Source organism: Nannospalax galili, unplaced genomic scaffold (genome assembly GCF_000622305.1).
Source record: "Nannospalax galili isolate Female #2095 unplaced genomic scaffold, S.galili_v1.0 scaffold183, whole genome shotgun sequence".
NCBI lineage: Eukaryota > Metazoa > Chordata > Mammalia > Rodentia > Spalacidae > Nannospalax > Nannospalax galili.
Window position 1 is genome coordinate 3,741,475 of NW_008350555.1, and position 18,101 is coordinate 3,759,575.

Genomic DNA, 18,101 nt, shown 5'->3' on the forward strand with positions numbered 1-18,101 from the left:
TTTACCATCTTAGTTTGTACCCAGAGTTCAAGAGAGGTTCAGGAGATCTGTATAGGACAAGTCCCTGATGTTGCCTAGATTCAAGACCTAATCTAGGTTCTAATTGGAGTGGAATAGTGTAGAGGAAACTTGAGGAACTCCATAGTAGAGAAGAAAGGATTTGGGATGGAGTTAGGAAGCATTGCACCTACCTGGGTAAAACTTCAGAGAGAAATATAGAAGAAACTGAGGATCACCCCAGGAAGTCAGCCCTCCAGAGAGGACTGCCGTGACTGCTGTGACTCACTGCCTCCCCCCTCCCCCAAGCACTCTGATATTTTCCTCACTCTCCACCTTTTGCATTGAGGCAGGTTCTCTTAATTGAACCCAGAGCTCAAGGATTAGGATAGTCTGGCTAGGCAGCTTGCTCCCAGGCTCTCTTGTCTCTGCCTTCTGGGAGTTGGAATTACAGGTAGGCTGCCACAGCTGCCCAGTGTTGACTAGGTTCTGGGGATCTGAACTCAGATCCTCATGCTTGCACTGCAAATGCTTTACCCACTGAGTCATACCTCACCACCACCCACCCCCAAGCCCCAGATCTGAGCTTTTTAGAAAAATTTTTGTAAGACAGGTGTGACAGATATGATGGCACATGCCTGTAATCTCAGCACTTGGAAGACTGAGGCAGGAAGACTGTAAGTTCAAGGCTGGCCTGGGATGTATAGCAAGATCCTGATCAAAAAACAAAGCCAAAAAAAAAAAAAACCCAACCTATTTTATACTTAAATTTGTTTCATACAACAGAGCCAGGGCTCCATCCAGCTAGGAGATGGGACCTCAGAGAGGTATAAGTCAGTAGTGTGGAAAAGGTGGTCTCTTCTCTAGTAAGAAGTCACATCAGCTGGGAGGAACTCAATTGATCAAGTGCTTGCCTAGCATACACAAGGCCCTGGGTTCAAACCCCAGCAACCCTCCTACTTACCCCAAAGCCATATTGTGACTATTCCTTTAGCCCTAGGGAAATTTGGGGACCAGACTGATGTGAGTGAATTCCCCAGGTATAAGTTTATATTGCCTTTGTCTTTGTCTTTTTCCACACTCCACTCCAATTATAATTGAGCATGTATGCCTAAAACAGAAAGAATTGGCCCAGTTTTACAATCCAGAGGTATGATTGTCACCTGCTCCTAGAATATGGCTGAACATTGACAGGACAGTAGTGCACAGTCACTCTCCACCCTGGAGAATGCTCACATTGGACCTTCATGGGAGGAGGTCTGCTGAGGCCCACAGCTGGGTCCTGCCTTCTACCAGTTACTCTGCCCCAGCAGCCTCTCATCATGACATCCCAGCTCTTCTGATACCTATCTCCCACCATAAGTGTCTACCGTGAGACTCTCCTTCCAAGGTAGGTTCCAAATCATTCTCCTCTCCCAAACCTTCCTCACAGAATCTATCATTTGAAAGTGTTCTCTTCCTTTTGCAAACTCTATCCTGGATAGCCTTCGCTTTTCTCAGCTTCCTTTGCTGGCTTTCCATTGTGTGCACTCTTCCCCTTATCATTTCTCGTAATTATTCTCTTATTCTTAAAGCCTCATAGCCTCAGACTGTCCTACAGATGGAACTATAAAACGGGAGAAAGGAGTAAGCTATAGGGAGAAGGTATGAGATTGGGAGGAGGAGGAGTCCTCACCCAAACCTGTGACCCTGCTCAGTACTTCCTGTGGTTCCAAGACCACAGTCTTGCTGGCCAACCATTGTCTCCCAGCCTTTCTCTGAGCCTCTCTTCCAGGCCCACCATGCCTTTGTCACAGGCCCTGAGCATCCTTCTGCACTATCTTCACCCCATGATCTACCTCTTCACTCTGTCCTCTCATCAGTCACCCTGTCTCTACCCTGTCCCAGGCCCTGAGCTTGGGAGTGGCTCAAGAACACCTTCCTCATATCTCAAGAACTGTGGCAATAGTTCTTTTTGGATGATTTTCACAGCTGACTTTGCTACTTCAGATGGCACCTTGTCCTAAACCCTAATAGGTATAGAGAGAGTAGCGCAGCACCCAGGACCCTCTTCCCCTCTTCCCCTTGGGGTTCTCTCAAAGCCTAGAAGCTTTGGAGCACAGTTGCAATTTTCTCTCTCTAGTGGGCTTAGCTTCACTCTCTAGTGCAACTCTTCCTTCCTCCAAAAAAGTGTCTTGGCTCACCCCAGCCAGAACAGGAAGCCCACTCCTGAACATTGAGAGCCCTGCCTGGCTTCCTGGGTGACTTTAAGGAGTTAAATTTGGAAAGCACATCTCATTTCCACTATTAGAGGCTGGCTCCGGGCTCCTACTAGTATCAATTCCTGTTAATACTGTCTAGGAGTACAGGAATAGGTTTGTTTCTCTGTGATTAAAGAATTAAAAGGCAGGAAAATATTTGAAGTCAAGCAAAACCAAAATTTACTGAAAAAGAACAACTTTAGTAGAGTTTAAAGAAAAGAAAAACTCAGGACAGGCAAACTGTAAATCTCAGAAGCTGCCTGGAGGAAGAGAGTGGAGAAGGAAAAAAGTCATGAGCTGCATGGTGGGGAGCGGGGCCGCAGAGAAGTAAGGATGCCCAAAGTACCAGAAAAGGCATACTTAGGTTCTGACTAGCATCTGAAAGAAAGAGAGGAAAAAAGCAAAAATGCACCTTTGGGATAAGCAGACCCAACAGAACCTCATGGTAGTCTTTAGGGACTAAGCTGGGGGGGGGGGAGAGATTCTGGGAAGGAAAAGTTATCTCATTAAAGGGATAATTATTTCTTCTATCTCTTTAGCATGGTTTAAGGTGAGTCTGCCTTTCTAAAGGTGGTCCTATCTTCCTTGGCCAGGTGATTGACTGTCACAGCTGGATTTACTCTTTTTATATGTTTGGTGGCTTAGAATCTTAGGTCTCCATCCAGGCCAGAGATTTCAACTTCTTGGCCAGAAGAAACTGTTTTCCTAATGGGCCTTTATTGCTGCTGTGTCACTGTGCCTCTGAGAAACTGTGAGACCCAGGGAGGTGGCCCGTGTGGCTGTGGGTTGTCCTCAAAATCTAAGAGTAGGCTTTGTTGGCAAGGTGAAAGCCCCTTACGGGATTATCCAATCAGTTTATACCCAAGTCTAGAGCTTTTGTACCTCAAGTCCAGTAATAACCCTCTGTGTACTGCCTTGCTCTCTTCACTGAGGAACTCCTCACCCTTGGCCCTACATTAACATTGTCATTTAGTTGCAGAGAGGCAGAGCTGAGAGGAGTCAGCAGACCTGGATTATCTGGACTACCTTACCTCCAGTGCGGACTATCTGGACTACCTTACCTCCAGTGCCTGCCCCAAGGCAGAGTGCCTCAAGCAGTTCCAATGTTTATTTGCCTTTTAACCTGCTAAATCAAGATGAGGGTGGCAACTGGCATCAAAGGGAACAGGGGCACTAGCAGAGATCCATCAGACTATAACTTGGCCAGCAGAAGTACCTCAGAGCTATGCTGAGGGAGACCCCCACTCCCAAAGGCTGAGGAAGTAGGTGGAGAAACAGGAAGTGTCTCAGTGGGCCAGCTTACCGCAGGCTCCCCTGTGCCCAAGCCTGTGGCTTCAACCCAAACTAGCTGCTGTTTGAGACTTGGTAGGAAATAATATTAGCCTTTTAGAAAGTTGCTGTTGATTAGGACTCTCTCCAGTAGTGGAAGACCGTGGTCTGTGGTCGAGTGAGTCCCTACCATCATTAGATATAAATGCATCCTGTGCCTTCCACTTCTCACCACCTCCTGTCAGGCGTCACTGCTGAACTGCAGCACCTGTGTCTACTCTTGCCTTCTCACTACAATTTGGTCCAGCCATCAAAATAATCTTATTAAAATGTAAACCCTCTTGGGGCTGGAGAGATGGCTCAGTGGTTAAGAACACTGACTGCTGTTGCAGAGGACCCGGGTTCAATTCCCAGCACCCACGTGGTGGCTACGAACCGTCCTTAACTCCAGTTCCAGGGGAATCCGAAGCCCTCTTCTGACCTCCGTGGCATTGCATGACATGGGTGCACTCACATACATGCAGGCAATACACTCATACACATAAAATAAAAACTAAAAAAAAAAAAAAAGCAAACCCTCTTACATTAAACTTTGTCCTTCAAACCCTCTCTCACACTAAATCCCTAGTAATCCTCAAGTCCCAGATTGCCTTGACTCCAACTTAACCCTTACCTTCATTTCCATTCCTTGCCCCTGCCCAAGCCTCTGTCCAACCCTTCACACCCAGAGCTGCCTCCCGTACTTCCTCATAGTCTTTGCTCAGCTAGTGTAACCTCCTCACTGAGATGTGATCATTTGCACAGACAAGGCCGAGCCTTCTCAGCACCTGGGAGCCCATCAGATCCTGGAGTTGCAGAAGCACTGCTGTTAGAAAAACCTGCCCATCATAATGAAGCCAAGAGAATGGATCCTGATCAGCGATTTAAAATGAAGCAGAATAGAAATCCACCAGAGTCAGTGTCAGAAGATGAATTACAATTTAAATATCTTAATTGGCTTTACGCAGTTCATTCTGTGAAGCAGGACACATTTGAATTAGCTGAGACATATAGGTCAGGGTTTACGAAGAATTGAAGAAAAATGCCAGGTGTGGTAGTGCATCCCTGTACTCCAGCACTCAGGAGGCAGAGGCAGGCAGATCTCTGTGAGTTCAAGGCCAGCCTGGTCTACATAGTGAGTTCCAGGACAGCTGGGGCTACAGGGAAACCCTGTTTCAAAAAGACCAAAAAAAAAAAAAAAAAAAGAGAAAAGAGTTGAAGAAAACAAAACCAAATACAGACGGGTCATCTCAAAGTTAGACTCCTTTAAAATGGGGATGAGGAGACAGAACTATAGGCAAATACCTGTGTTCAACACTAGGCTACTTCAAATAAGAAAGGCAGAACTTCATTTCCCACCAAAACTGGCCTATTTGGCACATTTTGCAATTTTGTCATATCCTCTGTTCCCAGTTTCTTAGGTCAGGTAAACAACTTGGTTTCAGTTTAATTTAGTGATAGGGAACTTCGGCATGAGTGACTCTGTTTTTGACTTTTAGCCTGGTCTGTTGGAGCCTGGGGTAAGAGCTTAGTTAAAAACAATTGCCTCTTATAATTTTTATTGAATAAAGGTTGCATATTAGCTCATGAAGCTTTATTTGAATGTGTGTGGTGTGTGTGTGTGTGTGTGTGTGTGTACTAGGCAAAAATGCAAAATGGCTTGTTGCCAGCACTAGTCTGCTGGCCATGTATATTAGATTATTTTTCTCATTGCTGTGACCAAGTGCCTGACAAAGCCACTTAAAGGAGGATTTTTCTGCTCACATTTGGAGGGAACAGTCCATCATGGCAGGGAAGGCAGGGACTGGAGCAGCTAAAGGTTCTGGCAGCAAGAGCTCATATCTCTGTGGACCGGGAAGCAGAGAGGGCCAGGAAATAGAACTGGTTTGTAAACCTCAAGGAAAGCCTGCCCTGCAAGAGATTCACTTTCTCCAACAAGGCCTTGTCTCCTGAAGGACAATTGTCTCCTAAAACAGTGCCACCAACTGGAGACCAAATATTGATAAGTAAACATGAGCCTGTTGGGGGAGCATTTTACATCCAAACCATAACATTGTGCTTTTGGAAAGGAACTCAAAATCTACTTGAACATCCAGAAGTCTTCCATAATAAGTGTGGGGTGTTCTGTATGGCTTAAGTGTAGATAGCCATACTCCTGTTATGGACTCCAGTCAGTACTCCATTGTTGGAGTTGTTAGGGAGTCCCAGCCAAAGATGAACTCTTTCTAGGAATGTGTAAGCTCAAGCTATAAAAGTTAGCTGCTGTTTAGTGTTGAATCATTGTCTAGACTTCAGGATTGGAGTGCAGAAGTCTTCTGTATGAATTTCTGAGTTAAAACAATGCTTAATCATACATCATGGGCTTTGTTGGGGAGCTGGGGAGCAGTGGTCTTTAACAATTCAAGCTCATAGCCAGACATGCCTTTAGTCCCAGCTCTCAGTAGGCAGAGGCAGGTGGATCTCTGAGATGGAGGCCAGCCTGGTCTACATAGCAAGTTCCAGGCCAGCTGGGGCTACAGGGAGACCCTGTCTCAAAAAAAGAAGGAAGGAAAAAAAAGCTCAAAGCTCAAGCTGGCTACCCTTAAACTTTGGCTGCATGTCGAAGAGATAGTCCTCAAGCTCTAGGCGATAACATTAAGAAGACTGTTAATTTTTCTGCTTTGTTACAGTGGGTCTAATTTTAGGCATTCTGTTGTTTAAAACCAGCCATGTGTTTGATGATGGTTATGGTCTTTGTATCTGCCAGTAGGCAGGGGGACCAAGGCCTTCTTAGAGAACACCCATACAGACTCACCAGTCCTTAACTGAATTCCATCCCATCCACAGAACCTCTGAAGTGGAATTACTCAAGATCTATATTCTTCTGTCATCTTTGGGAGCTTATAGCCAACTACAAAACCCTCTTCATCCATTCTTACCATTCTTAACCTCCAACCTCTGAACCTTAATAAAGGCCTGACACTTTTCTATAATGTTACATTAAAGGGAAAATCCTGAAGCATGTTTGCGTGTATGTTAGCCTTTTTGTATTAAGCAAAATTTCTTATAGGTTAAAAGAAAACAAAAAGTTTATATTTTCAGTAAAAACACAGGATATTTAATCCTGAAATTCTTGAAAGACCAGGACATAATGTGGTTGATGCCTTTATTAGCATACCCCATTGAAGGGCTGTAATGCTACCTGTGTGTGGCTGAGGACAGTGTGAAGACAGCAGGTAGAGGGTGGAGAGGGCAGTCTCCAGCCCACAGCATCCAACTCTCCAGAAGCTAAATCTGACCGGAAAGACAACCACCTTGCAAAGGTGGTGGGTTCATGTCCCTTAAAGGGCCCTCGGGGTGGTATGGTACACCCCAGATGATGAGAGATACTCTTGGGTTAGGTAATCCTAGGTGTTCCCAGATATTAAAATCTGTATGTCAAGATTTTGGACAGAGGTATGAAGAAGTGAAAAATGTTTTCATAGAAAGTTCAGTAGGCTAGAGCCATGTTGTTTGGAGGATTCTTATCAGTGTCTGGGGCAGAAATCTGTGACCACTTAGCTTTGTGATTCAGTCATTGCATATTTATGGTTATGTGCATGCTCTAATAATATGAATTAATATTTAATTCTTGTTCTCTGTCTACTTAGGGTCATTGGTTTCCTGGAAGCTATTGTTTGCATTAAATTTGGACAAGATCTCTTTTCTAAGACGCAGATACTCTATGTTGTGCTGTGGCTTCTTTGCGTGGTAAGTCATTACTTTCCCATGCCAAAATGTTAGCTGAACTCGCCAGCCATCTCTTAGAAAACAAAACCACAGAAACCAAATTCTGTTGTGCATCAGATTTCCTTAGAGGTTCACAGATGTTCCTATAATGACCAAAGATTGGTCCCAGTCAAAAAGTTTAAGAATAAAACACAACCATACAGCTACTGAAGTGGGTCACCTTGGCCAGTTCCAGGCAAATGCCTCAGCAGGCACACCACCTATGTGTTCACTTCTGGAAATTTGTGGGCATGTGCTAAGCTTTTAAGGACTGCCAGAAAGGGATAAGAACAGCACTGGTGCCCTCACTGTATCCCTTCACTGTACCTTTTATATTATAACACTTGTCATCATACATGGGCTTATATTCAGACCATGGGCATTCTGCCCTATAGGCCAAACTTATGCCCCAGGCTTGGATGAAAGGGAGTTTCTACTCTGCAGGGAGGAGCCCAGGGGGGTATCAGTCTAGAGCTCCAGCCCCTTTTCCCTGTTCTTTTCCTTCACTTTTAAAATGAAATATATTCTTCCCAGTTTAACCATTTAATGACTGTTCTTCTTCATTTGTTTGAAGTTACTATTTTAGAGGAAAATTCTTATTTTAAATTTGAACTTAAAATTTTTAGCCTTATTCACTCTAATGATTAATTGGAGGTTTTTAAAAATAATTGTAAAATAGTTTAACTGTTAGAGAGAGGATCTCTCATTCAAGTGCTACAGTGACCGGCTCATAGCTCATCTTATTTCTTTTGATCCCCTTGCAGACTGGCCTCTGGTATTTCAGAATGTGTCTCTGAAAGAAGATAAGATGGATTTATTTATTATTTATTTACAAAATATCACCATTCCATTATGATATATGAAAAGGAATTAAACAGTAATTCTTTAATGTTTTCAAATATCTAATCCAGGTTCAAATTATAAATGTGGGGGCTTGGTTTGGTTTGCATTTGGTCTTTTGAGACAAGACTTTGCTGTGTATTCACACCTTTCCTTGTGTTCACTTTGTAGCCCAAGCCGGCCTCAAACTCATGACCATCTTCCTGCCTCAGCCTTCTGCTGGAATTATAGGTGTAGGCCACCATACCGGCCTGTTCGTTTTTTCCCCTAAACTTGTTTTTTTAATATAATATTTTTATTAATTTGAGACTTGTGTACAATGCATGCATCCTTACGCCTCCCCCCTAACCCATACTTCCCAAGTTTATGTCTTCTTTGAGTCCAGTTTGTGTTGCCCATGATACTTTTGGGTGTTGGGCCATCCACTCGAGCAAGAACAACATACCAAGCACTGCACTCCTGAAGAAAATTGACTCTTCTTCCCCCAGCAACCCTCAGTTGTCAATAGCTCCTCAGTTAGGGGTGGAGGCTTGTGATCCTCTCCCCTCTCCATACTGAAATGTTGTCTAGCTTGATCTTGTGCAGGTTGTGCAGGCAGCCACAGCTGCTGTGAGTTCACAAGTGTGCAGCAGTCATACCCAAAGGACTGTTTTGCCCCAGTCCTCCTCAACCTTAAACTTCAGATTTTTGAGCAATTTCTTTGAATTACTTTCCACTCATCACAAGTGGCTGGTATGCTCATTAAGCTTCTCTTTCTCCACAGGTTTTCCTTTTGTTCCTAGCTCATTCTCCCTTGCAATTTATTTGTGGGAGAAACCATCTCTTTTGTTCTATAGATTTTCACACAATCTTATCAACGTCATCCTGTCCACTGATTAAACATATTTCTTTGTCATATGGGTTTTCTATAAGTTATATCTAGAAACTTGATCTGATTCATGTCTTTCTCTTTGGGGCCAGACTAGAGTTTTTATTTTTAAGGTGTTTTTTGTTGTTTCTCATAATGTCTTTTTTTAGGGTCACATGTTAGAAATCCTGAGTACACCAGAGTCTTGAGCCTTTTTTTTTTCTGTCTTCTTTGATCTTGAACAATAACAGATAATAATTATCTCCTCAGATGTGTTTTCCCATCCTGGTGACAGTAGAAGAAATAGTGGGTTGGGGTCTGGTAGGAGCATGCGCAGTTTTACTTTGGTTTTAGATTGCGCTCTGGTATGGGCACCTCAGGTGTGGAATGGAATCTGCTCTGCTTGCATGGGCAGGAGTAGCTGCTCACCTGGTACAGGAGAGCCAAGGAGCCACAGAGAGGATGAAACCAGAGGGCCCCCAGATGTGGGAGAGGGTTCTTACCACAGTGCATCACGGGCAGGCCAATCACATGTCATACATGACTCTTCTATTCCTGACTCCATGTAATGCAACTGATTTTGTTTTATCTGCCTCCAGAACATTGTGCTTCATGATGGTAAAGAAGCTTAACTCAGCCTTTGCCCCCACTGTCATGAGCACAGGGGTAAGAGATGTCCATGCAAAAAGGTCAGCTTACACAGACATGGAAATGTCAGAGTCCCAGTGGCTCAGAATGACAGTAGCCTATTTAGGGAGAGGGAACAAAAGGGGAGAGCTGGAGAGAAGAACAGGGGTTATCCGTGTAGGAAGGGCTGTGCATACCTGTAGTTAGAGCCCCGAATATTTGAAGAGAGAGAACAATGTGATCTGATTTGTGTTACAGAGAAACACTATGAAGGATGGGGGTCTGGAGTGACTTGAATGGAGGCAAAGCTTTAAGTTAGTGTTTCAGGGTCCTAGGTGACAAGTGACAGATGGGACCAAGGCAGAGGCACTGAAGTGCAGGGAAAGGGCTGGTTTGTGAATTGTTCAGCAGGCCAACCCCACAGGATACTGTTACCTTGTAATCACCCAGAAGGGACTTGAAGGCAGCTCTGTGGTTCCTAGTTTGCTAATAACAGCTGGGAGACATAGGAGCAGCCCATGACAGGAGGATCTGGTTTCAAGGTGGGGTTGAGTTTACAGGTGAAGGTGTCCTATCTCATTGGAAATTCTCATCTGTCCAGTAACATTGAAAAGGCTTGTTCAGAGGTGGGCTGACCCAGTCTGCCCCTGTGTGGGGCTAGAGGAAGATACAGGAACAGAGAATCAGTTAGAAAACTCTCCACAGGGACTTGACATTGGCTGAGGATGGGATTCCATGAGTGGAGCATGAGTTGCAGCCACAAAACACGGGGACCCTGAACACAGGCAGAGTCCCTCATTAATGTGATTAGGGATGGGAAATACGGAGAGGTCTTGAGTTGAAAGAGGCCACTGGCTTGCTCAGCTTTCTGTTACTGTATCAGGTACCTGAGATCATCAGTGCAAACAGAAAGGTTTATTTCAGCTCATCGTTTTGGAGGCTTCAGTCCATGCTCACTGGGCCCCATTGCTTTTGGAACAGTGAACACATCATGGTGTTCTCTTGGTAAGAGCAAAACCTGCTCACTTGATGGCCAGACGTGAAAGAACAAAAGAGAGATGTAGAGTTCCTTTATCCCCTTAAAAAATGGCCTCCAATGATCAAAGACTTCTTGCTAGACCTCACCTCTTAAGGGTTTTCCCACCTCCCAATTGTGACAAGCTGGAGACCAAGACTAATAGGGGGCCTTTGGGGGACATTCAAGACCCAAAGTGTAGCAAGTCCCCCCACTTTGTATGTTTCCTGACTAAAAAAGAATGGAAACAAGATTATTGCATTTTTTCAAACTGTAGCCTTTTTTAAAGAGCAAAATTGATCTTCGTCTCAGAAGTGAGATGATCATTATTCAATAAAAGAGCAGTAAGTTACACTGTGCCTCCCATACTGCTCAGAGAAACAAAGCTTCTAATTATTCCCCTTGCTTGGCAAAAGAACAGGCACAGAGTTTGAGATTGATGTGGAAGCAAGGATCTCATGTGCTGGCTGATACAGTTGCCTGATCAACCAACATTCATATTAATGTCCATTACCATACCCTGGAAGCCAATCTGGGTTTTGCCTCCTCCCTACAGACACACCTATAATCACAGACTGCCTGGCTCTCGTCCCACAGAGTTTTCTGTCCTCCCTCCCCTGTCCCTTATTAAACAAAATCTATGCAATTGCTACTTTAAATCCAAACCTTGACATTTTAAGTGGGTACTTGCCTAGATTTCTGTGTCATTGCAAACCCTTAAATTACAAGCTTTTGTCTCTTGGGCCAGTATAAAACAGGCCTCTTGTACCTAGGCAAAGTGGTTGGTTTGTGCAGCAATCATGATGATAAGCACCTGTCCTTTGCCACCTGTCAGTGTTTGACTGATGCCTCTGCAAAGCCAGCTCTGCTTGCTGTTTGCTGGGGGAGGGAGCCCCAGCTGCAGTCTGCCCTCACAAGCTTGGAGATGGGTCTGCCCTGGATGAGCTTGTACACCTGCCCCTGGTGGTCAGAATTTGCAATAACAGGCTATAACAGGCTAGTGGGCCCCTACCCACCCCCAACACATGCACCATCCTCCCAGGTTCATCCAGCAGCTGGTGACTGCTTTGGGAGGAGGAGTCTAGCTTTCCTCCTAAGGTGTGAAGCACAGGGCCAGGGCAACCTGTTATGAAAAGACCTAACACATAGGGAGGCTCACACACTGTGCATCTCTGCTTGCTGCCATTCTTAACATGCCACGAAAACTGCGGGTTTAATGTACATATGGAATTTGCACAAATATTAGAATATGCTAGAGGTTACAAGTGATTTTCATTTTAAAACAATATATTCATTTGCTGCATAGTTTTTTGGTGGGAGGGACCGTGAACATCTCTTTAAAGCTCCCTCATATAGAGACACCTGCTGGTTTGCGTATGGGTTGAATATAAAACAAACCAGCAGTTCTTGGGCTTCCTGTCCTCTTGCCACCAGACCTCTATCTCCACTTCCTTGGTATAGAAGAGAACGGCCAACTGGAGCACTGCGACTCCTCTCTTCTTTGGATCATAGGAGGACACTGTGGCCCAGCAGACACTTAGCAAATGTTGCTGACCTAAAGGAACAGGCCAGAGCTACGCTTGAGGCTGCAGGGATGAGGGCTGATGGCCCTGCCACCCCTACCTGTCTGTGCTCCACCCACCAGACTGTGGCTATGCAGAATAGGCATGGCTGGTGTTAACTACTCCAATGATGCTTTTCCTTGTCAGTAGATAGAGGAGTTCTACGGTAAATAGGGACATAAAGATGTAATATCATAAAGATGTATGTGTTTAGATGGATAGCACCCTTAGAACTAGGACCCAGGGCATCAAGAGATCTGTGTTCTAACTCTGCTTTCACTGCATGCCTTTGTCCATAGAGGGTAGTCACCTCTCTGAGTTGTCATTCCTCTTCTGTTAAATGCAAGAGGTAACTTAATGATCTCTGAAATGGTTTTCTGGATCTAAAGCTATGATTCTTGAAAAGAACTAAAATCTTTCAGGAAGAGAAGGTCCCACCATGACTTCATAACTGCCCCATTGTTGGGACGAGGTAAGAGGTAATGATAGGTACACAAATGTTCATGGCACATATGGTAGGGGAGACGGACTAGGTGGTAGGATGGCTTGGTTCAAGTGTTCCTGAAACAGGACTCTGTAGCACAGGCTGTTTTGTTTGTTGCCTCGCTTGTAGCCTGGAAGGTAAGGCCTGCTCCTCATGCTGGTCCCTCACCTGTGCCCTTCTTCCCCGCCCTCCTTGCCCCCTCTCCTTTACTACTCAGTCTGGGCAGCCAGAGACCTTCCCTAAATTTCAGGGGGGTTTTGACACATGTTGGAATTTTGGGTTCTTGCATAGTCCTTCAATATCCCTGGGACATGGTTTCCATGACTCCCCTGGTGTTCAGATCTAGCAGTCATTGGCCTATTCATTGCCATTATATTTGCACAGAGCCTATGCACATCTTCCTGTATAATTTAAATCATCTGTAAATGAAACATAAGTATGGTACAAATCATTGTTAGATGACTAGATGGTAGATGTTAGGGAATGGTGATAAGAATTTAAAGGCCTGTGTGTTCAGTAGAAATGCACTTTTTTTCCAAAATATTTTTGGTCCAGTTTGTTGGCTCTGAGGACAGGAAACCTATGTGTGAAGTCTCGTTTAGGGTATAGTATAGGTGAACATTCAAGACTGAGAATGTTCGCTGCCTCTGGGTAGCCACAGACTTGCCCTCTCATTTCACTCAGGACCTTACAAAGTACTTTCAGTCTCTTTATTTTCCTGTCTACATGAGCAACAACAGGGCTCAGGGTAAAGGCCACTGGCACTAAAAAGCCAGGACCAGCAAGGACAGCATTGCCCCTCACTCTCAGTCAGTCCACTGGGGAGTTTGTCCTCTGATCTCTCAGGCACTATTATAAACAGACAGACTGAGGCTTTGCTACTCAGAAGTCCTCTTCCCCAAGCTGAGTCTCCTAACTCTACAGTATGAAAGCAGGGTAGAGCCACAGATCGTGAACTCTGGTCTCATGAGCTTTAGTTATACAGTGCTCACCCACACCCCAGCGTTGCTTATCTCTTAGTGCCCATCTCTGCCATGTTCAGCTATTTTATAACCCTTCCCCTCAGACAGATGGCAGAAAGGCACTGAACCATCTTCTAGATTCTCACCGAAACCTCAGCTTCTGGGAAGTGGCGTAACATATCATTTATAAAATGGCTTTGTGTGTCTTTTTGTCTTCCAGGCCTTCACCACGTTCTTGTGCCTGTATGGTATGGTTTGGTATGCAGAGCACTATGGTCACCGGGAAAAGGTATGGGAAACAGAGGCAGCCTTCACTTAAATTACCTGCCCATGCTTGGGAGCAGGTAGCCTGAACACACACACAAGCAGCCCCTAGGCAGCTATGTCAGCCTTGCCTCTGTATGAATTTAATCATGCCAGGATTCGTTCGCCATTATGCTTGCTGGACCTGCTTGTGGCTGGCCTGGTCAATATGTCTATTCTCCTTTTGCAAGGGGTTTAAATCTTAATTATATGTTTAAAACAAGCATAGACTGGGAAAGCCCTGAACCTGTTCTTGAGGCTGGCTTGTATTCTGGTTCTTCCCTCTTTTCAGGTCTCTTTATGTGTCCCAATACAGGCTCCCCACCTGCAGACCCCTGCTCTGCCTGCCCCTTAGTAGATGCAAAGATTAAAGTAGAGAGTGGATCTGGATGGGTTTAAACACTAAAGCAGTCCTGGGGATTATGGGACTTTTTGTTTGTTTGGTGTGTGTGTGTGTGTGTGTGTGTGTGTGTGTGTGTGTGTAGGGGACTAAGGGGAGGTGTGTGCATGCACATGGATGAGCTTATGTGTGAAGACCAGAGGTCAGCTTCAGGTGTTATTTCTCTTTGGGCACTGTCTACCTAAGGTTTCTTTTTTGAGACAGAGTCTCTCACTGATCTGGAATTCACCAAGTAAGACTAGGCTGGGCTAGCCAACATACCCAGGGACCTTCCTTTCTCTGCCTCCCTAATGCTGGGATTACAAGCACAAGCCACTGCACCAGGCTTTTTGACATGTATTCTAGGGACTGAGCTTAGGTCCTCATGTTTGCACAGCATGTACATTAGTGATTGAGCTATCTCCCCAGCCCTGTTTTTGTTTTTAAGTAAAAATAATGCTTTCGAGCTTTGTTTATAACTTTGTGTGTGGATGTCTATGTGTGTGCATGTGTGTGTGATATCAGGATCAAGCCCAGGGCCTTGCCCATGCTACATCCCCAGTCTCAGAACTAAGTGCTTTCTAGAAGGTTGATTGTATATGGTCTGGCAGAAGAACTTTAGTTTTCTAGCCGAGAAACGTGAGTGTGAAGTCTTGTCACTCTCTAGGGATGAGCTCAGCCTGGGATCACTTTTTTGTCCTGCCACTCCTCCCAGGAGGGACCTGAAGTCCCCCCCCACACTAAACCTGTCCCTCTCCCTAGACCTATTCAGAGTGTGAAGATGGCACGTACAGTCCAAATATTTCCTGGCACCATGGGAAAGGCTCCAAAGGTAACTTTGTCTTGTTCATTGTTTAAAGTTTTACCCGGTCCTATGCACCCTCAGGAAGAGATTTGGGGTCAGTTTTTAATCCTCTGAGTGTTGGTGATAAAGACCTCAAAGGGTGTCAAACCTACTCATCAGATGTCTCCTGTCACTAAGAAACATTCAACAGTGCTCACAGAATCTGGTGAGACTTGTGTTTTGTGAGAAGAAGTTCGCTTTCCTCAGGCAGGAATATAATGAGGCCCAAACTGTCTCCAGTGTCCTAACAGGAATATTTTCCCCCTTGGCTTTCACAGTGAGTGAAAAGGTTTAGAGAGAGCCATGTGTCCAGGGGCCTTTCAGAAAAGGCTAATCAATTTAATGAATTTATTCAGGAGGCAGAGCCTTGTGAGAGGGACCCTCTATTGACCTCTCTCTGGGAAGCATTTTAGAATGTTCTAGAACCACTGGGTTCTTTGAAATCTTTAAATTTCTAGAATAATGACACAGGGTGCACCACCAGCCAGTAATTCTTCATCAGTTGAGCTAAGCAGGAAGCATGGCTTTGGGGAAGAAACCGAGTGGGAGAGACTGAGTTCACAGTGGCCTGTGGAGGAGGAAGACGTGAGTTCCTCCAGGTGCCTTGCTTAGAGATCACCTCTGGGAGCTGCTGGTGTGAGCCCCACATAGTTCCAGCCACCCTGAGGGGACAGGAGCACCTTCTGTGGAATACTGACATGGGTAGGCAGAGGTGCTCCCCAGACTCACTGTGCTTAGGACCATGTGTCCACTTAGCATCCATTCCTGGCACTTCGATTCTCTAGTGAAAAGAATCCAGAATCCAGGAGTGATAGAGAAGTTTAGTAAGAAAAGAAAAAAAAAATTAAAAACCCAGAAAACTAAGAGGAGCTTTTGGATTAAAACAATGGAGACAAAACTCTGGGAACTTTTCTAAAGGCTGGGGTGGGGGGTTAGCTATCTTTGGCAGAGGTTTCACACAGGACTGGACCTGAACCCTGGGACACCAGGGGCTTTGGCTTAGACACTAGACTAGGGATTGACCACAAGCTCCAGCAGAGGAATGAGTTGACTTAGTATTACTGTGTGACCAATCACTGGGCTATCATTCATGGGCAGGCAGTAGGAGCCTGGCATGTAAGATGTTGGTTTTTTAGCTAATACCTTTATTTTTATGAAATCAAGAATCTTTTGCAACTGAGAGCTTAGAAAGCCTGCTTAGCAATTCAGTTTAGTTGTTAAGCTTAAGACGGATACCCATGTTTGTGCTTTGATTTCGTTTGTCCCCTTACTTCCAGTCCTTATCACTGTGATATGACCATATCTACCTTACATAGTGCTGGTGGGAAAATTCCTCGGGAGAACCCTATCGGGCAGTTCCCTTGCACAGCTGTACTGAGCACTGGGGTGTGCCTGGCCTTAATTTATTAATGAGGCCACTAGAGGGAGAGCAAGTATCAGGAAAGAGCTGGTTCCTAGCTGTCAGGCCAGGGCAGGCAGGAATGAGCGAGCCATAGACCCTAGGAGCCAGCCCTGAAGCCCAGAGGCCCCTGGTGATGGTGTGTTGGCTTCCTTTGGCCAGGTTCTGAAGACAGCCCACCCAAGCATTCAGGCAACAATGAAAGTCATTCTTCCAGAAGAAGGAACCGGCATTCCAAGTCCAAAGTCACCAACGGAGTTGGGAAGAAATGAAAGACCCTGGTTAATCACAGATGTTCCAGAGAGTGCCTAGAACCGAGGGGGAAGCTGAACATGTTTGGACCTTCCCATGCAGAGATCAAAATGTACAGAGCAAACAGAAGAAATAGAGGGAACTTTGGGGGTCATGATCTAAGAGTGTAAGTCTTGTTTCCTGTAGGCCAAATTGGGCAGACCATGGCCTGGGATGCTTCGCCAATTGGAGGTGTCTCCTAACTTCAGCACTTGGCCTTGGTTGCCAGTAGCAATACAGTATGTTGGAAGGAGAGGACAGCTATTTGCTCGTGCTTGCCAAGGCCAGCTTTGTACTTGTGTGTCTTGTGGATGCTGTATAAATGTCTTCATTTAGATGCAGGTGTAAACAGGTGGTTAATGGACTGGCCGCCAGGTTTTATTTTTATGTCAGCCTTTTCATTTGATTGATTGAAGTTCAGGCCACTTTCTCATTTTTTACCTTATTTTTGTTTTCAAGTTAGAATGCTTAAAAGCTTCCAGAACACACTGAAATTGTGGGGGGAGGGTTCCTTCCAGAGAGACAAAGAACACGGAAAGTGTCTTGCTTCCCATCCTCAGTCCCCAGCCACATGACCAGCAGTCTGAGTTTCAGAAAGGCTAGCTGCCTGTGCTGGAGCCCGGGTTTCAAATCAGAACCTTTTTTGTTCTATTCCAAATGTCATTTGTCCAGACTTACCCACAGCACACAAAAGTGACTGCTGGAGGAGTGCAACACTGGCTCCTCTCCCGCCAGGTGCCTTTTACATGTGCTTGGTTTCCTTCTGTGGTGTGTTGCTTACTGTGTCTTTCTGTCCCATGTGAGGTGCTGGTGAGTATTAACTTTCATCCGTGCCATACTCTTCTAGAACATTCTCCTAGTCCATCCTGGATCCCTGTTTTAAATAAAACAATTCACATTAAAGCTCATCAAAGATCTGTCTCTATTAGAATGCCTGTTTCTTTGCATTGAATTAATATTTCCATTATTTGTAAGGAATCTCTGTATTTTTGAAGTGATGTTAGGATAATATGTATGTCTACAAAGTGAGGCAAAAGAAAAAATATTTTTAAAGTCATATATGTACATATATCCCCTTGTTCTTGACCTTCGAAAGCAATCCACAGAAAATGAACAATACCGCCATTGTTGTTGACTGCAGTCGTGGTTACAAAGTTGGATTTTCTTTCTCTAACTAGTGCTCTGTACTTGGTTGATTAGTTTGAAGATAAAACAGTCTTTTTTCTCATTTCACAGAGCATAATGGTTTCCATGTC

General features: G+C 44.9%; 1 protein-coding gene across 2 annotated transcripts in view; it reads left to right on the forward strand.

The window, feature by feature from the left end:
- Ptdss1 (phosphatidylserine synthase 1) overlaps positions 1-17,770 on the forward strand; it is a 72,828-nt gene extending 55,058 nt beyond the window's left edge. The window contains exons 10-14 of one of the 2 annotated variants that reach the window (XM_029570812.1): positions 4,311-4,460; positions 7,175-7,274; positions 13,850-13,918; positions 15,074-15,143; positions 16,717-17,770. In XM_029570812.1, coding sequence (XP_029426672.1) covers positions 4,311-4,460; positions 7,175-7,274; positions 13,850-13,918; positions 15,074-15,143; positions 16,717-16,826 — 499 coding nt within the window. In that variant the 3' untranslated portion in view covers positions 16,827-17,770. The remainder of the gene's footprint in view (positions 1-4,310; positions 4,461-7,174; positions 7,275-13,849; positions 13,919-15,073; positions 15,144-16,716) is intronic. The other variant, XM_008847860.3, reaches the window with a different exon arrangement.
- Positions 17,771-18,101: the final 331 nt, after the last annotated feature.